Source organism: Cornus florida, unplaced genomic scaffold, assembly GCF_030987335.1.
Source record: "Cornus florida cultivar Cherokee Brave unplaced genomic scaffold, ASM3098733v1 CherokeeBrave_3.0.0_Hap2_Chr06, whole genome shotgun sequence".
NCBI lineage: Eukaryota > Viridiplantae > Streptophyta > Magnoliopsida > Cornales > Cornaceae > Cornus > Cornus florida.
Window position 1 is genome coordinate 9,336,899 of NW_026775576.1, and position 18,524 is coordinate 9,355,422.

General features: G+C 41.0%; 1 protein-coding gene across 1 annotated transcript; it reads right to left on the reverse strand.

Annotated features, from left to right (window-relative positions):
- Positions 1 to 10,750: 10,750 nt before the first annotated feature.
- LOC132313816 (uncharacterized) lies at positions 10,751 to 12,085 on the reverse strand. The gene is made up of 2 exons (XM_059812759.1): positions 11,351 to 12,085; positions 10,751 to 11,308 (listed from the first exon to the last, which is right to left on the reverse strand). The coding sequence occupies exons 1-2, from the start codon at positions 12,083 to 12,085 to the stop codon at positions 10,751 to 10,753; spliced, it is 1,293 nt and encodes a 430-aa protein (XP_059668742.1).
- Positions 12,086 to 18,524: the final 6,439 nt, after the last annotated feature.

An 18,524-nucleotide genomic window follows, 5' to 3' on the forward strand; every position in this document is an offset into this window, starting at 1 on the left:
ATGGATGTACCTCCTTGGAAAATTCCAAAAGAACCACTTCCCCAACTTTCCACCACTCCTCCGGTCCCATCATTGTTATCTCCGCCACAACTTGAGCTTAAGCCGCTCCCGGCCCATCTCAAGTATGTGTTCCTTGGTCCAAAGCAAACCCTTCCGGTCATTATTGCCTCGGACCTTCAAAAAGACCAAGAGACCAACCTTTTAGCGGTGCTCCAAGAGCATAAAGAAGCTATTGGTTGGACAGTGGCAGATTTGAAAGGAATTGACCCCTCCATTTGTATGCACCGCATTCATATGGAGGATGACGCCAAGCCTACTAGAGAGGTCCAGCGCCGGTTAAATCCAAACATGAAGGAAGTGGTCATGAAAGAGGTGATCAAATTGCTAGATGCGGGAATCATCTATCCTATCTCTGATAGCAAGTGGGTGAGCCCCACACAAGTTGTCCCCAAGAAATCCGGGCTCACCGTTGTTGAAAATTCAGCGGGCGAGCTCGTGCCACAACGAACCACCACCGGGTGGCGTGTGTGCATTGACTATCGTAAACTCAACTCATCAACTAGGAAGGATCATTTCCCGCTCCCATTTATTGATCAAATCCTTGAAAGGTTAGCCGGCCAAAGCTTCTATTGTTTTCTTGATGGTTATTCCGGCTATAACCAAGTGGCCATCGCCCCCCAAGATCAAGAGAAAACAACATTCACATGTCCCTTTGGTACTTTTGCCTATCGACGCATGCCTTTTGGTCTATGCAATGCACCGGCAACGTTCCAAAGGTGCATGATGTCCATATTCTCCGATATGGTTGAAAGGTTCTTGGAAGTTTTCATGGATGACTTTTCCGTATTTGGCTCCTCCTTTGACTCGTGTCTCAAAAATTTATCTCTTGTGCTCCAAAGATGCAAAGAGACGAATCTCATTCTAAGTTGGGAGAAAAGCCATTTTATGGTCCAAGAAGGCATTGTTTTAGGACATGTCATTTCTAAGCGGGGAATCGAGGTAGACAAGGCAAAAGTTGAGTTAATCTCTAATCTTCCTCCTCCGAATTCCGTCCGTCAAATCCGTTCTTTTCTTGGCCATGCCGGATTCTATCGTCGCTTCATCAAAGATTTTAGCAAAATCTCACGGCCCTTGTGTAATCTCTTAGCCAAGGATGTTCCGTTCAATTTTGATGACGCTTGCATGGAAGCTTTCATCAAACTTCGCATTCTCCTCTCCTCTGCCCCGATCATGAAACCCCCTAATTGGTCTCTTCCCTTTGAGATCATGTGTGATGCATCCGATTATGCATTAGGGGCGGTTTTGGGCCAACGTGTGGATAAACTTCCGCATGTCATTTATTATGCTAGCAAAACTCTCTGTGATGCCCAATTGAACTACACCACCACTGAAAAAGAATTGCTAGCTGTGGTGTACGCCTTGGATAAATTTCGCTCCTATCTTCTTGGCTCCAAGGTCATCGTCTTTTCAGATCATGCCGCCCTTAGGCATTTGTTAGCGAAAAAAGAGACAAAACCCCGCTTGATTCGATGGATCCTCTTACTTCAAGAGTTTGACATGGACATCCGGGACAAAAAAGGGACCGACAATGTGGTCGCCGATCATCTCTCTCGCTTACTTATTGAGAAATCTTCGGAATTTGCAGCCATCCGTGATTCCTTTCCGGATGAGCAACTTCTTCAAGTTTCACATTCTACTCTTCCGTGGTTTGCGGATATTGTCAATTATCTTGCGGTTGGCAAAATTCCAGCTCATTGGTCCAAACAAGAGAGGGACCGGTTTTTCTCCCAAGTCAAGCATTTCTTTTGGGAAGATCCGGAATTATTCAAGTATTGCCCGGACCAAATCATCCGGCGATGTATTCCTGAAACCGAGGCCACAAGCATTTTAAATTTTTGCCATACTCTTGCTTGTGGAGGCCATTTCAGTGCCAAAAAGACCGCTAACAAAATCCTTCAAAGCGGATTCTTTTGGCCTACCTTGTTCCGGGATGCATACAATTTTTGCAAATCGTGTGAACGATGTCAAAAACTTGGATCCATGTCCCGAAGAGACATGATGCCCCTCACCAACATTTTAATTGTTGAAATTTTTGATGTGTGGGGGATTGACTTCATGGGACCATTTCCATCTTCTTATGGCTATGAGTACATCCTTGTAGCGGTGGATTATGTGTCTAAATGGGTTGAAGCCGCGGCTACCAAAACCGATGATCATAAAGTCGTGATCCATTTCATTCAATCTCACATCTTTAGTCGTTTTGGTACACCCCGAGCAATCATTAGTGATGGCGGATCTCATTTCCGAAATCGTTATCTCAAATCCGTCCTTGCTAAGTATTCAGTCATTCATAAGGTTGCTACACCTTACCACCCTCAAACGAGTGGTCAAGTAGAGATTTCTAACCGGGAGATTAAGCACATTCTAGAAAAAACGGTTAGACCGGATCGCAAAGATTGGTCATTACGGCTAAACGATGCACTTTGGGCTTACCGGACAGCTTATAAGACACCCATTGGCATGTCACCATATCGACTTGTCTTTGGCAAAGCATGTCATCTCCCGGTAGAATTAGAGCACCGTGCTTATTGGGCCGTAAAAAGGTTCAATTTTGATCTCAAACAAGCCGGCTCTAATCGTGCGTTGCAATTGAATGAACTTGAGGAATTGCGTAATGACGCGTATGAAAATGCAAAAATTTACAAGGCAAAGACTAAAGCTTTCCATGACAAGCACATCGTCAAAAAGTCTTTTGCCCCGGGACAGAAGGTCTGGCTTTTCAATTCCCGCTTGAAACTCTTTCCCGGTAAACTCCGGTCAAGATGGGATGGTCCATACATTGTCACTACCGTCTTTCCTCATGGAGCAATCGAACTTCATGATCCTGCAAGTGGATCACTCTTCAAGGTAAATGGCCAAAGGCTTAAGCCTTGCATTGACAGCACAATTCTAACCCGAAAAGTTGAGGAAGTCCCCTTGACGGATCCCATTTATGAGGAATAGTGCCTGCTCTAGCTTGGTCTAGCTATCGACATTAAATTTAGCAAAGCAAGGGAAGAAATTCTTTCGATGTTCCAAGCTTCCCTACCTTCTTAAATTGCTCGTGCCTTGAAATTTTCTGGGAAATGGTTTCGATAAGCCAAAAATTTGATTTTTCTAAAATGGTCTTCAGTTGTGTTTCGCAATTTTAGACTGGCCTCTTAGACCTTCTTAACTCTAATTTTCATTCCCGGAAATTTCTATCGCTTTTGAACAATTTCATAGGACCTATGGCATGCAACTCATGTGCACAACCTCTCCTTTTCAATGCATTGTTGAATCATGGTTCCTCAAAAATTTTCATGCATTAGAGAGAAGCTGCAAGGTTTGAAAAATTTTCATCCAGGCATTAGAAATGTTGAGCAATTTGACAATTTTTCCACAAATTTTCTATCCATGCATTGGAGAGGTGTTACATTTTGAAAAAATTTCCAATTTGATCCATGCATTAGAAAGAAGTTGAAAAGTTTTCCAACTTTTTCTAAAAATCCATCCATGCATTGGATTGGAATAATGTGTCAAGTTTCAAATTTTCCATGCATGCCTTGAATTTAGGACTGACATGCAAATTTTCAAAAATTCTCTATGCTTAAAATTTTCATTTTTGAGAATTCTATCCCTTTTGCATCATGTTGAAATGTTTTAAGTTTGAAATTTTCATTTTTGAGAATTCTATCCCTTTTGCATCATGTTGCCAAAAGCTTGAAAATTTTCTTAAACTCATCCATGCATTGTGTGCAGTGCAAAGTTAAAAAAAAAAAAAAAAAAAAAAAAAAAAAAAAAAAAAAAAAAAAAAAAAAATTTCATCCATGCATTGGAATGGAATGAATTTGCAACGTTTAAAAAATTTTTCTTCAGAAATTGCATTCAAGCTTTGTGTGATGTTGTAAAAGTTGTAAATTTTTCCATGCAATTTAAATTCATGCATGCATCAGTAAAGAAAAACATTTCCATGAAAAATTTCCAGAAAAATTTTTTCCATGCATTTTTTTCCATCCATGCAAGCTCATGCATGGCCATGCAACAGCCTTCAAGCTCCATTCAAGGTTCAAGCACCACAAATCATGAGCCTGCTGCCTTCATTTAGAGCATTCTAGCTCCCAGTTGGAGTGCTCTAAGCTTTTTAGCCCATCTTCCGCAGCTGCATGCTACTGCCTCAGAATCGAGCACTCGTAGCCCAAGCTTCGAGTGCTCGAAGCTTCACCATTTGCTTGGCCAACTCACTGCTCTCATTTCGAGCACTCGAGCTTCCTCTTCCGAGTGCTCGCACTCCCTATGCAACCCACTCGAGCCTGCTGTCTCCATGCAGAGCACTCGCCCTCCCCCTTGCGAGTGCTCGAAGACTCCATCCCACTCAGCAAACCTCTCAACCTCCACCACCCTGCGTGCATGCCACCCCTCTCACCTCATCACCCCTCCCACAACCACCCTTCCCACCCTAACCAACATCATCCCACCTCTCTGCAACCCATAGAACCATGCACAACACCTTGCACCACCTCACCACCTCGCACACATAGAACCATGCAAGCAGCAACTCCAACCTCAACTCCTATCTCTCTCCTCAACCCAACACACCACAACCCAAACCATCCACCTCCTCTCGGCATCTCTGCAGACAACCCCATCCACCCACCATCTCTCTCTAAACCATACCTCACCACCATTCAAAACCCACCAACCATGTTCAGCTTTCAGCTCACTCAATCCCAAGCCCTCGCAGCCATCCCATGCAAACCACACCCTGCATGCAAACCCTCAACTCTATCTCACACCATGCACACCAACCTTCCCCTCTCTCTCTCTTCCCAAACCAAACCATACATCCCCACCATGCATGCATGCATGCACGTCCATGCATGCATGCCACCTCTCAAACCCACATTCTCTCTCTCTCAACAACACACCCTCCAACACCCTGCACCCCTACCACCTCTCGGCCTCCACCCCTCACCACCCTCCTACCAACCTTCACAACCAACCTCAAACCCTCACACTGCTCAAACTTCGAGCACTCGAAGACCCAGCCTCGAGTGCTCGAACTCCCCTTCACACACCCGAGCCCCTCACCCAACTCTCTGCCCCCATTTCGAGCACTCGAAGTGGGCCTTCGAGTGCTCGAACCAAGCCTCTCTCTCTCTCTCTTTTAAAACCAAACCCCCTCACTCTCACTCACCCCTCTCGGCACCATCCCCACAACCACCTTACTCCCCTTGCATGCAAGCCCCATGCATGCACCTCAATCTTCCCTCATCTCCCATCATCCACCCTTACCATCTCTAGGTTTCTCACTTTCCAACACCCACAATGCATGAACCACCCCATGCATGCCCCTCTCGGTTTTCTCTCTTCAACCTCACCCACCTCAACCATTTTCTCCACCCACATCATCAACACCTAAACCAACCCACCCCTTCTCTCTCTCATTCCCACCACCCCATCATCTCACTTCCCTCTTCCTGCCTTTTTTCTTGCTCTCGGATACACTGAAATTCAGGTCTGTGTCCTCTTCATTTGTTTTTCTTTTCCTTTGTTCATTCATGGTGTTTTACACGGAGGATGGGCTAGTAATGTTGGAGTTTGGTTTTGTTGATGATTTGTTGTTGCTTTGTCAATGCTAGTGCTTGTTTCCTTGTTAAAAATTTTGGGTTTGCTCCTCCATCCCACTCACTTTCCTCTTCTCCTTTTTGTGGTGCACGCCAGGTGTTCGCTGAAATTCCTCAACCAAGTCCACCTCTCTAAATGTCTCGTGCCGGTCCTTCTCGCCCTCCTCGACCCTCTTCAGGTGCCCGTGCTGTCACTCGTGAGCGACCACGTGATCCTTGGGATCGCAAACAACTCAACTACGAACTCTCATTTCCGCTCACGGATGCCTTTGACATTCTACCCACAACTTCGTGGGCTGTCGCCGAATTGACTAACCGGCGTCTGCAGCACATTTGCGCACCCCTTGCCAGGGTTGCCTACCCCCGTGTAGTGCGCCTCTTCTACCAGAATCTCCAGTGCCCTGAAGAGCCACCCATTTCTCTCACTACATCCATTGACGGCACCGCCTATGCTTTCACTATGACTGACATCATTCAGGTTTCTGGTTGCCCCATTGAGTGCCCCGATGACATTGTCAATCGTGAGAATCTCCCTTTATATGAGGAGCCGGATACATTAACTGTGGCGCAGATTGCCGCTGCCATTTGCCCTATTGACGATCCTACTCGGCCCCGGTCTTTTATCCGCAAAACCAATCTTCCGGAACGCCTATGGTTCATTGACACTGTCTTCAAGCACAATGTTTGCCCTTTGGTGCACAGCACCGAGCGTCGGGGCCTCTTTCTGCAAGCCTTATATGCCATGGACCAAGGCCAATGGTTCTCCATCCCAGAGCTCATTTGGTCCACCTTTATGAAGTTTTGGCATGATGCTCATAATGCACGGGCTCCGCGAGTTGAAAATCGGAAATTGCCTTTGCCGTTTTTCATCACTCGACTCCTTCAGCACAAGGGTTTCGTTGTTCCTCCCCACGAACCAAGAGGCGACAAAATCAAAATTTTTACCCAGCGCCGGTGGATCAATGTTCTGAGCCATTCTAGTACCCCTCCGCCTCCTGCCCCCCTGTTCATCCACGCTCCACCTCCTCCTCCTTCTGAGGCAGTTTCCACCGCCGCAGCCACTGCGACGATAGAGCCTTCGGTCGACTCTCACCAGGACCAGGCTTTCATCCGAGCTTCCATTGCCGGTATTCATGCGCGACTAGATCGTTTTGAGCATTCTTTGTCCGCGTGCACTCAGGCTCTGTGTGAGTCTTCTTCACGTGCTGAGGAAGATCGTCGTCTTGCTGCTGAAGACCGCCGTGTCGCCGCTGAGGACCGTCGTTTGGCTTCCGCTGAACGGCGTAAGACTCAATCTCTCCTCCATTCCATCCTCGCCCGTTTACCTTCTGGCCAGTAGCTTGTTGCGCGTGTGGACCTTCTCTTTTGTTTCATCTGTACCTATTTCTCTTGTATATTTTGTTTTCCTTTTAAACTGTAAGAATTTGCTATGTATAGGTTACTCTGGTCGACATGATCCCTGTACAGTTCTTTTTGTCATCATGTAAACTCTTTATGCAATGCAAGTTCTTTATGTTCTGTTAATTTTCGATACATTCGTTTTCTGTCTTTATGCTTGTGCTATTAATATGTTTGTGGTTGTTTCTTTTGGTTCTTCATATTGCTTTCCAGGTTGCGCAGTCCGGTTCAAGTTTGGGGGTTTTTGTCTCCAAATGCCATTCCCTCCCCCGGGTATTGTTGTTCCTTTTGTACTCGTTGTCATTTTTGTCTCTCACTTGCATCCATGTCCACATTGAGGACACTGTGTCGTTTAAGTTTGGGGGTGCATCAAGCATTCTTGGCATATTTTTGGTTCCATAATTTTTGCTAAAGCAATGATAGTATAACTTGACACTTGTCGGAGATGAAACATATGTTTAATACCTTGTGTATAGAAGCAATTGAAAAATTTTGAAAATAAAGAAAAATTTGAGTTGAAATGATCATGTAAATACAATGTAGTCTGTATAAATGCCTCAATTAGATTCTTGCTGGATTTACACTCTTATAAGCTTCACAATGCACAGATGCACATTGGAAACTTAACTGTGAGGCATGCAACTTGATTGACCTTGACCTTGGCCTAGTTAATCTGATTTGATGAACCTGATAGATGGATACCTTTGGCATGTTTATTCAAAAAAAAAAAAAAAAAAAAAAAAAAAAAAAAAAAAAAAAAAATAATAATAATAATAATAATAATGACCAGTTGACGTTCGTAGCCTTTCCAGCTCGAGCTATTAAGCCCTAGGAGTGTCTCTACACTTAGCACCCTAAAGCCATCTGGTTTGGGAGTTGTTGGCCTAACGCTTGCTACAAGGGTTGGTTAGAAAGCTTAAGGGACTTAAACATTGCACGGTCATTCAAAAAAAAATTAAACTAGTAATAAACATGGTTCGTTGGAGTTCGTAGCCTTTCCAGCTCGAGCTATTAAGCCCTAGGAGTGTCTCTACACTTAGCACCCTAAAGCCATCTGGTTTGGGAGTTGTTGGCCTAACGCTTGCTACAAGGGTTGGTTAGAAAGCTTAAGGGACTTCAGCATTGCACAACCATTCTATGTTTCGCTTATGTGTTGAAATAAATTGTTAACAAGCAACAAAAGTTGTCTTGAAAATAAAATCATGCCTTAGGGACTTCATGTAAAAGGGAATTCATTGACTTGAAAACTTGTACCTTGGAATTGGAAAAGAAAGTAAAAGCCGCATGTTGAGAATCCAATTCACTTTCACTGAAGCTAGAGTTGATTTCCATTCAAGAGATGATAATTGAGTTATTTATATAGACTTTGATGTTGATGCATGTATGTGGAAAGGTATTTAGCCAATTTTTGTATCAATGCTTCATATATGCAAGGTAGTTTTCCCAATGACCCCATCTCTAGTTTTTGTCTGTTTCAAGTTGTATTTGAGCTATGTATCTATCTCATTTTACCATGGAGGATATTTTTTGTAGTAGCATGCCCATGGTTGTCTTTTCTTTATGTTTTTCATTGTAGTTTTGCTAAGGGACTAGCAAAATGTAAGTTTGGGGGTGTGATGAGCGCCGAATAATGTATATTCAAGCGCCCTAAATTACATTAACAAAGTCCAGTTATTAATTATTTTATGTAGATTAACTCCAATTCTATGTTTTTATGCATTTTCAGGTTCATTGGCCAAAATGGAACAAGAATAAGGCCTTGTGGAGTCTTGAGCAACAAAAGGGTGCCAATGCTGAATTCTGGCAGCAGTAGAGCCTGGTCTTTGCTTGCCATTTTGACCTTCCAAACTCGAGATCTGGACTTCCTTCATAACATGAAAGATTTAGAGCTCTGAATCAGCTTTCCAAAGCTTCAAGTGGTTCATCATTCGGAGTTCGGAGCAGAGAGTTATGATCTTCACAACAGAGGTGCGCAGAACTGCCTGGCAGCACTGATGTACTGCCTTTCTCCCCATTTTCGACCAACCAGACTTGAGATTTGGGTCTTCATCAAAACATGAAGTTTTTAAAGCACTGAATCAGCTCTCCAAAGCTTCAAACAGATCGTCATTCGGAGTTCGGGGCACAAAGTTATAGCAGTTTTCCCAAAATAGGTCAGCACTGAGCAAGAGGAGCATGTTACACATTGCACTAAGTTAGAGTGCTCGAAGTCACCAAGCGTGCGCTCGAAAATCAGGCAGAATGCCCTTCGGAAATGGCTCATTTCAGCCCACTTGCACATTGGATTCCTCAATGCCATCTTCCCTCTTTATGAAGTGGTTGGAGGTGTCCCTTGGAGGAGAGAGGGTATGGTTGGAGCATAAAAGGCTACCCAAAGGCCACATATATGATTAAGCTTCATTTTGCAAGATTAGAGGAGAGAGAAGAGAGCAAGGAGGGTGTGTTCTTGAAGCCAAAGGAAGGGAGCTCGAAAATGGCTTATTCTTCCAATCTTCCTTCTTCCATTTTTGTATCCATGGATAACTAAACCTCCATCTAGGGAGGTGATGAAGCTCTCTCTTGTAAGCATGCTTTAATTTCATCTAATTTGGGGAATGATTCATGTACATGGTAGTTTCATGATTTAGAGCACTTACACTTGTTGTAATGGATTTCAATGCCTATAAATGATCATGTTGAGTTCTTATCTTGTCTTAGATTTTATCCTCTCATGATTATATAACTTGCATCTTCATAGTGAGAATGGAAATGAAATTGTGAAATGGGTTTAAAGGCATGTTGTATGAGAAATTTGTTAATCCATAGCTTAAGACTTCCTTTTGATGGATTAATCTTGTATCTTGACTTCATGTGCTATTACCATAGTGATTAAGGGGTTTGATGGTCCCTAGCTTAGTGAGCATGTTATGGCTACACCTAATCTAGGTAGTTCTAGCATGTGGCTCTTTGAGGGATTATACTTAAATCTTGATCCTATGATTTTCTTGAGGATAATGTAGCAATCTAGTATTACTACATATCATTGCCATGTAGTGAAATTGTTTCCCAAGTTAATAGAAATTTAGTATGTTTATAGGATTGGTGGTGAATTCACTTCCCTAGACCTCCTTTTCTAGACTTCTTCTTCTTAAATTCCTTGCATTTATTTCTTTAAGCACATTTCAATTCTAGTGACTAAGTGACAAACCAACAAAACTCTATATACCCCCTCATCATTCTAAAAGTAATCTAGACTCTTAGGTTGCCATAGACTAGCGCAGTCCCAGTGGTTCGACTTACCCGACCAATAGCCCTATTTTACAATGATTCGTGCTATTGCGAAGGTTGATGTTAATTGACCAACCGATCAACGACTCGTTTCCCTCATAGGGTTGCAAACTTGGATCAATGCCCGGTGATGGGATGAAATAAGCAAGTTTGGTCCTAAGTTTTTCAAGCACACCCCACAACCTAAGATTATTCATTTTTAAATTCAAATTATCCGGTTGTTTTTGAGGTAATGACAAAGTCTCTTCAAAATTTTCCCTTTGGATATTCATGAAAAGGTGATTACCTTTTTCACATATATACGGTGGTTCCACTTTGAAGTTCAGGGATTCGATTGGAGGAATGAGAAGAGATTCATTTTTCCAATAGAAGGATTCCTTTGGTGGTTCCCACCGAGAAGACTGAAAAGTTGGATTTACATCAAGTTCTGAATTTTCCTTCTAACTAAGTTCATTGATAACAACCTTGTCAGATTTATCATGAATTTTCTGAATTTCAAGAACATTTTGACTTGGAATGAATAAGAGAGAATCTTTGACCAATTCATCTGATGTGTCAAGAGTAAAACATTCATTTTCATCCAGAGGATGTTGAGAAGCATTGAAGATGTTGAGCTTAACCTTCGTATTCCCAAAAGAAATATTCATCACCCCAGTTCGGTAATTAATTAAAGCATTAGTCGTGGCTAAGAAAGGCCGACCAAGAATCACGAGAATGTGATTTTTAGGATTGTGGACTGGTTCGGTATCTAGAACTAAGAAGTCTACCAGGAAGTAGAACTTGTCCACCTTAATGATTACACCTTCAATGATACCACGAGGTTGCTTGATGGATCTATCCGTAAGTTGCAAGACAACCAAAGTGGGTTTTAGATCGCCCAAGCCAAGTTGCAAGTAGAGTGAATAAAGGATCAAATTTACACTCGCTCTTAAGTCAGTGAGGGTCTTTTCAATCTCGTTGTCTCCAATGACACACGAAATTATCGGGGCACCCGGATCCTTGAATTTTAGAGGTGTATTGTGCTAAATGATAGCACTCACTTGTTTAGTCAACCTCACCCTTTTAGGAATGTTGCTTTTGTAGATGCGTTTCTGTGTACACAAATCCTTAAGAAATTTTGCATAAGGTGGAATTTGTTGTATGGCATCGAGAAGAGGAATGTTGATCTTTACTTGCCTAAAGACTTCCAACATATCCTGAATTTTGCAGCCCTTGTTCCTAAAGTGAGTAAATTCTTTGAGACGTTGAGGATAAGGACCCTTGGGCTCATAAGATGTCTCAATACTTGGGATTAGTGAATTTGGAATTTTTGGACTGATTTTCAAATTTTTGGGGGGACTTGAATCTTTGGGAGCTAGAATTTCAGTCTCTTCCCCAACCTTGTTATCCGCAACTCTTCCACTCCGAAGTGTGGTAATCGCATAGATTTGTTCATGATGTGGTCCACTGGGAGGAGGGGGTTCATCAATCACAAATTGCCCTTTCGAGTTTAGCACAGTTTTAGATGGAAGTTTACCCATGTCCCTTTTATGATGCTGATTTACAGAAGTAGCCAATTTTCCCAGTTGGGTTTCAATTTTGGCTATTGATTGGGAATGAGTATTGACCAGTTGCACAGTTGATTGCATGCCATTAAGGGCAACTATGATTTGCTTGTTGGTGTTCAATATCTCATCCAATTGGGATGGGTGGAGAGGAGCAGAATTTGGACTTGAAGAGCTTTGATTATATAGAGGAGGACGATAACTTGTAGAAGTTTGGAATGGCTGGCTCATGGGTTGAACATTAGATTGATTTTATTGCCCATGAACTTCGAATGCTGAATTTTGTAGGGCTGGTTACCTCCATGAAAAATTCGGGTGATCTCTCTATCCCGGATTGTAAGTATTAGAGTACAGATTTTGTCCAAGACGAGAGAACATGGCATTAGACTGCTCTTGCGTACCTCCAGAAAATTGCTCTGATGTGGGGCAATCTTCTTTATGATGAAAAGTGCTTAAGAAAGATGCACACATAGCACTTGATGAAGAATTTTGAAAAGAAGAGAAATGCGGTGCCACTAGCTGAAAAACTTTATGTGCTACGGCATCCACTTGAGATTATTCTTCCCTTAAAGTCCATGGTTAGCACGGATTTGAGGGCTTTCCAACACTAGAAGTAAGAGCTCTACGAGAATTATGTTGAGCAGAGTTATCGCGCATATTTTTAAGTAAAGTCCATGTTTCATCTGCATTTTTGGACATGAACATGCCCCCACAAGAAGAATCAATCAATTGTCTATGTGGTTCGGTTAAACCATCATAGAAGGCTTGCACCAATTGCCATTTTGGAATTTGGTGGTGCAGATACTTCCTAAGAAGATCTTGTAATCTTTCCTACGTCTCATAGAATTGTTCCCCATCTATTTAGGAGAAACTAAGAATGGAGCGACGCATTTGATTGGTCTCACCCACAGGATAGTACTTTTTAAGGAATTCTTGTTGCTATTGGGCTATGTAGTGATGGAATTTGCAACAAGGGAATTTAACCAATATTTTGCCCTATCTTTTAGAGAGAACAGAAAAAAACGCATGTGAAGAGCTTGTTGAGGAAAATCCCTCACCTTGATGGTAGAGCAGATTTCTAAAAACTCATCAAGATGCTTGTAAGGGTCCTCATTATCAAATCCATGGTAGGATGGAAGCATTTGGATTGTGCTGGATTTGATTTCATATTAATGGCCATCGACATTGGGCATGATGATGCAAGATGGAAATGTATATGTTGATGGGATAAAATAGTTTCTAAGAGTCAAGGGTGCTACATTTTCATTAACAATTTCATGATTGTTGACACTAGGAATTTCAACCCTAACATTGTCTCTAACATTTTCCATATTTTTAGCCATGTTGTCAATTTCAATTTGAATTTCTCTTAAATTTCTGGGATCCCTAAGGCTCCTTTTATGTTGTCCAAGAGTCCTTTTTAATGAAACTATGTCAACTTGTTCTTCAATGATTGGCAATGTTAATAAACTATAACCCAACATCAACTAGCATGCATCCATACGAAGCCAAAAATACCAAGAATTTAAATGCAGCAATTATCAACTTTGAAACACTTACAAAGGGGTTGCAATTCTTCAATTTTCCAGAATTTTTCAGCACTTGCGACACAACTCCAAAGTAACCCCTTCGTGTCAAATCTACACTCAAAACACTTAGCAAACAAATGAAAAACAGAAGAAATATCTACAAAAATTATATTTACGAATAGGGCTGTAAACGAGCCGAGCCATTCGCGAACTGCTCGGGCTCAGCTTATTAATTACTCGGCTCGAGCTCGGTTCGTTAACAAGTGAACCAAGCTCGAGTCGAATTATGAGGCTTGATTTATAAACGAGCCGAGTCTGTACATCAGTATACTCGACTCATTTGTTCAAGAACTGTTCATGAACTAGGCTCGATAATGCGTTCATGAACATACTCGATTATAATATATATACATACCAAATTATAATATATATAAAAGTTAGGGTCATATTGTAATTGTACGTAGCACATTTATATGTAGATATATATTTATGTTGGGGTCATATTGTAATTGTATACAAAGTTTGTACTTATTATGCAAATACACCTTTCTTGTCTTTGTATATAAACCCTTTTATGTTTAGGGTTGATTGACCACTGCACCTCCATCTCAAATTCTCAATCTGTTATCTCTCTCTCATCATTGACCACTGTGCCTCCATCTCAAATTCTCGATCGGTTCTTTTTCTCTCATCATTGACCAGATCCCCAACCAGGCAACTATCAACGAATGTCGATCTGTTCTCTCTCTCTCATCATTGACCACCAACGATCCCCAACCAGGCAACCATCAATGAAGAACAATCGCCAGGATCTCACTCCCTCATTTACCCTATCTTCTACCTCCGGCATCCCTTCCATCTACCACCGGTGGCTTCACCACCTTCGTCCATCACCATTCAACCCTCATATATCCTCTTCTGTCTCTCCTTATATATATATATATACCAACCTCCACCGGTACTACCATCAGCCCTCTCTTTTTCGGGCGCTCTATCTCCCGCCATTTGCTCCCTCTCTCATCGTCTCTGTCTTTTTCAGCGACCAAGGTGATTCCTTGCCAGTCATCATCGTTGTACCGATTTTTGGCACTGAGAGTTGTCGCCCATAAGCTATCAAGTTCCGGCTCGAAACTTGTCAAACATAGCCCGAGCCAAGCTCAAACTAAATTTCTAGGCTCGACTCGAGCTCGAGCCAAGCTTGAGCAGCCTATTATTTGACAGAGCCGAGCTCGAGCACACCATTACTTAGCTCGTTTACAGCCCTATTTACGAACAAACTGAATTTTATCTTTAAAATTTTTGATAACAAAGCTAATTGCAATCCCCGGCAACGACACCAAAAATTGATGTGTCACTCAGGGTAGCTTTAATTATAAATCCACTGGCTAAAGCACGAATTCACTAAGAAAGCAGCTAAGTAGGGGTATCGATCCACGAAGATTACAAAGCTTATGGCAATCAAGTTTCAAAGACTAATTTTGTGTTTGTTAATGTCACAAAAGATGGTTTGAAGAGTTGGTTTGTTTGTCGCTTGCATAAAAATTCAATAAAACTAAATTGAATTCAAGGATAATAACAATTAAAGGGATGTTAGGGAATTGAGTTCACCAAGACCTCGTAATCATGCTCAATTGTAAATAACTTGGGGAAACAATTACATGTGATGTTAAAGTGTAGAAGTATAAAACAACCACAACAATTTTTCAAAAATTCATGCAATTTAAGACTAAACATAACCCATCTGCGGTTGTCACGGCTCATCCACCTAAACTAGGGTGTGGTATGAGCCAACGTCCCTAGGCATGGCCTATCAAGGTCTTGACATCACAAGTTTTAGCACATGAAATCAATTCTCTAGCATAGACTATCTTTGGTTGGCATGGACTATCTACCTAACTACATTAAACTAGGGGTGTAGCATGGTTCATCTTCCCTTGGCATAATCTATTTAAATTCATATATAACATGCCTATAATCCCATTTCATGAACTCAATCTTTAATGTCACATACAAAGATATCAAGAATATAACTATATAACCATGGTTCTAAGACAAGAATTACATGGCATATATACTTATATATATATATATTCTGCACAAATCATAAATTAATTCAATGTAAATACACAAATTGACAAAATGTCATCTTCTTATTCATGAAACTCATCACATACAAAAGTAATCCCCAAATTAAATTACAAAGACTACGTGACTACTTTGATCAAGGCTACCCCAATCCCTTAGAAGGGGATTTAGCTCATCCTGGTTGTGGTAGAAGCTCCGATGGTTGAAAAGGAAGCCTCCATCTCCAGCTCCATGGCAGCCATGCCCAAAAACATTCAAGAACCATAACTATTCCTCACTTTCTCTCTCTAGAAACTTACAAAATTCGAATTCCAATCTAATATATTATATGTGATACAACATTACATATGTGTATATAACCCCTTCTGGTATAATCCAGTTTAGAAACCATTAAAATTGTGCATTCATATGGAGAGGAGAGAGAAAAGTAACTGAAATTTCAAATCTGCGCAGGTGTGCATCTGGACGCAAGGAAGGTGTCTGGACGCTGAGTGTGCAGATAGTTCTCTTGGTGTGCGTTGGATGCTCGCTTGTAAGGCTTATGGCATTGAGTGTTTGGACACATGGCTGAGCTTCCGGATGCATTTTTAGCTGGCTACTAGAATTTTAACTTTTATTAAATTGAATTTGCTGTTCTAATTTTCAAAGGGCATCCGGATGCCAGAATTGCGCTTGGAGAGTGCGTCTAAATGCTATGTTATGCCCTTCATAGTTGACTTCTCCTTCTTATTTAGCTTCTCGGGCCTGACTTCATTCTCAGGCTGAATATGATCTTAGACTTAAGTCCATTTTGCCGGGATCCATAGCTCGCCAAACACCTTGTTCATTAAAAACCTTTAAAATCCCCTTTTTACACCATTTTGGAGATAAATCTTAAAAATAACAAATAAACACAAAAGTATGTGAAAGACACTTTATTATTATGCTAAATAGACTAAACCATGCAATTAAGGGTGTTTGAATATGCAATATTCGGTGCTTATCAAATATACATGCTTCACAATGTTATAGTAACATGGCAATTTCTACATCAAAGCCCACTTTAATAATTCACGATTTAAGAGCAATTCAACATAGCAGTTTTCATATAATGACTATAGCATTTATAACATAAAATCAGCATGCCAACTTAGCATTTCATACATCAATAAACATTTCTATAAATCATGTTTTAGAAGTAAAACTAACATGGCAGTTTACAAGTAATAGACACAATTCCAGATTAACATGAAATCAACCTCTAAAACAAGGCAATTAGACATAGGAAGTATACATTGATTCAAAAATATTCACATAACATTCCAATAGTTAAATTAAACATGTGTTACATAAACCACAATCATAAAAGGCTTAAATTCTATACATGCTATAATGCAAATTTAAGGAAATAATTTACCAAGAACAAATGGTTGTGAATTTTAGAAATAACCCCTACCTTAAATCAAGCAAAACCCTCAAAATAGCCCCAAATTCGAAACTCCAAGGGTCACCAAATGGAAGCCTAGAAGCACCAAGGAAGAGAAAAAGGTAAGAGTAACAAAGTTCCCTCTTGAAACACCAACAAATTCCCACTTCCAAGGGGAATTTCAAAAATCATAAATGAAGGAATGGGTTTGATTCTTACATCACTGGAAAGCTCTATTCCTGAGGGTTAATTCTCTCTTCTTTGGCATCACCAAATTCCTCCTCTAAAGTGCCTAAAATGGAGCTTCAATAATAAGCTCTAATGGAGGAAAAATTTAGAGAAAGAAAGAAAAAGAAAAGAGAAAGAAGAAGGCTGTAGAAAAAAGTAGAAGTTGTACGAAATGAGTGGGTAGCAGAAATGAGGTCCTCCACTCACTTGGTCAAACTTTGACCAAGTGAATCCCTAAAATTACAGTCATGACATTTATATACAAAAACCCCAAAGTAACCCCACACAAAAGACAAACAACATTTAAAACACTTAAATAAACCAAGAAAATAATTTCGGAGCACTTAAATTCTGGTGTAGGACCCATACGGGCCTCCCGAACCAAAGAATTGAAAAATACCAAAATCGCCCAAATTGTATTTCTAAGAGTCCCCAACCTCAAAATTCCTAATGTTTTTTAAACCATCGCTCTGATACAAACTTTGTAACGGCCCAAACCCGGGGTTCGAAATGCTAACCAGTCCGTGCCAGGACCCGAGGGCACACACAGCCAAAACGGTCAATTCAAGACTAATATGGAAGGTGAGTTGAGTATGAGTAGTCAAATAGGGCCCTCTAAACTCACATTAACCAAATAAGTCCATTCCATAAGTTTCAAATAGACAAAGGTAAAGTTTCTCCACTTTTTCCTATTATCGGCTTGAAGGACTTCCTAACATTACCTCACTAAAGCTGATATAACTCTCAGTGTGTTTATAATTTAAGGATGGAATTGATATCCATGGGAAACTGACTTCGGGCCGGTCAGTTTAGACTCAAGAACGACCCAATTTGAGTTTGAAATTAGGGAGTTATGGTCGTTTGAAGTTCAGGTCAAAATGCAAAAAACTGCTCTCGGGATCTCACCATTTTAGGCCCTGTGCTCAACCACAAAGCCATATTTTGGCCTTACCTTAGTTCTTATATTGCTCATTAAGTTATAATGCCAAACCAAGCACTTTAAACCTGTCCAAACCATGGTATAAATGTACCTTACCACTTTATTTATAGAATGCCAACATAATAGCCCTAAAATACGTGAAGCTCATACATGCATTGTCCTTACTTTACATTGAACCATAGGGTTACATTTACAATACTATAATTTACAAGGCTTCAACAAGTCATATGTCAAGGATTGTACAAAATAGGCATGAGGGTACAAAAGATAACATAGACAATATATACATTGATTACAAAATAAGCAAAACAATCATTCTAAATCACGACTAAACTTATGGAGGAACATCGTCCGCCACTTCTCTTTCCGTGACCTGAAAAATAGTAGTAGGGGGTGAGCACAATAGGTCAGTAGGTGGTGCCTAAACCGCACTCCTTAATAATCTCGTGAATCCAAACAAAGAATAGTTAATAGGAAAGGGTT

Excerpts from the sequence above, each read along its gene's own strand:
- LOC132313816 (XM_059812759.1), bottom strand. The coding sequence starts at position 12,085 with ATGAGCCAGCCATTCCAAACTTCTACAAGTTATCGTCCTCCTCTATAT. Across the intron at positions 11,309-11,350 it reads GGGTGAGGTTGACTAAACAA|GATCCGGGTGCCCCGATAAT; the intron begins GTGAGTGCTATC and ends CTAAAATTCAAG.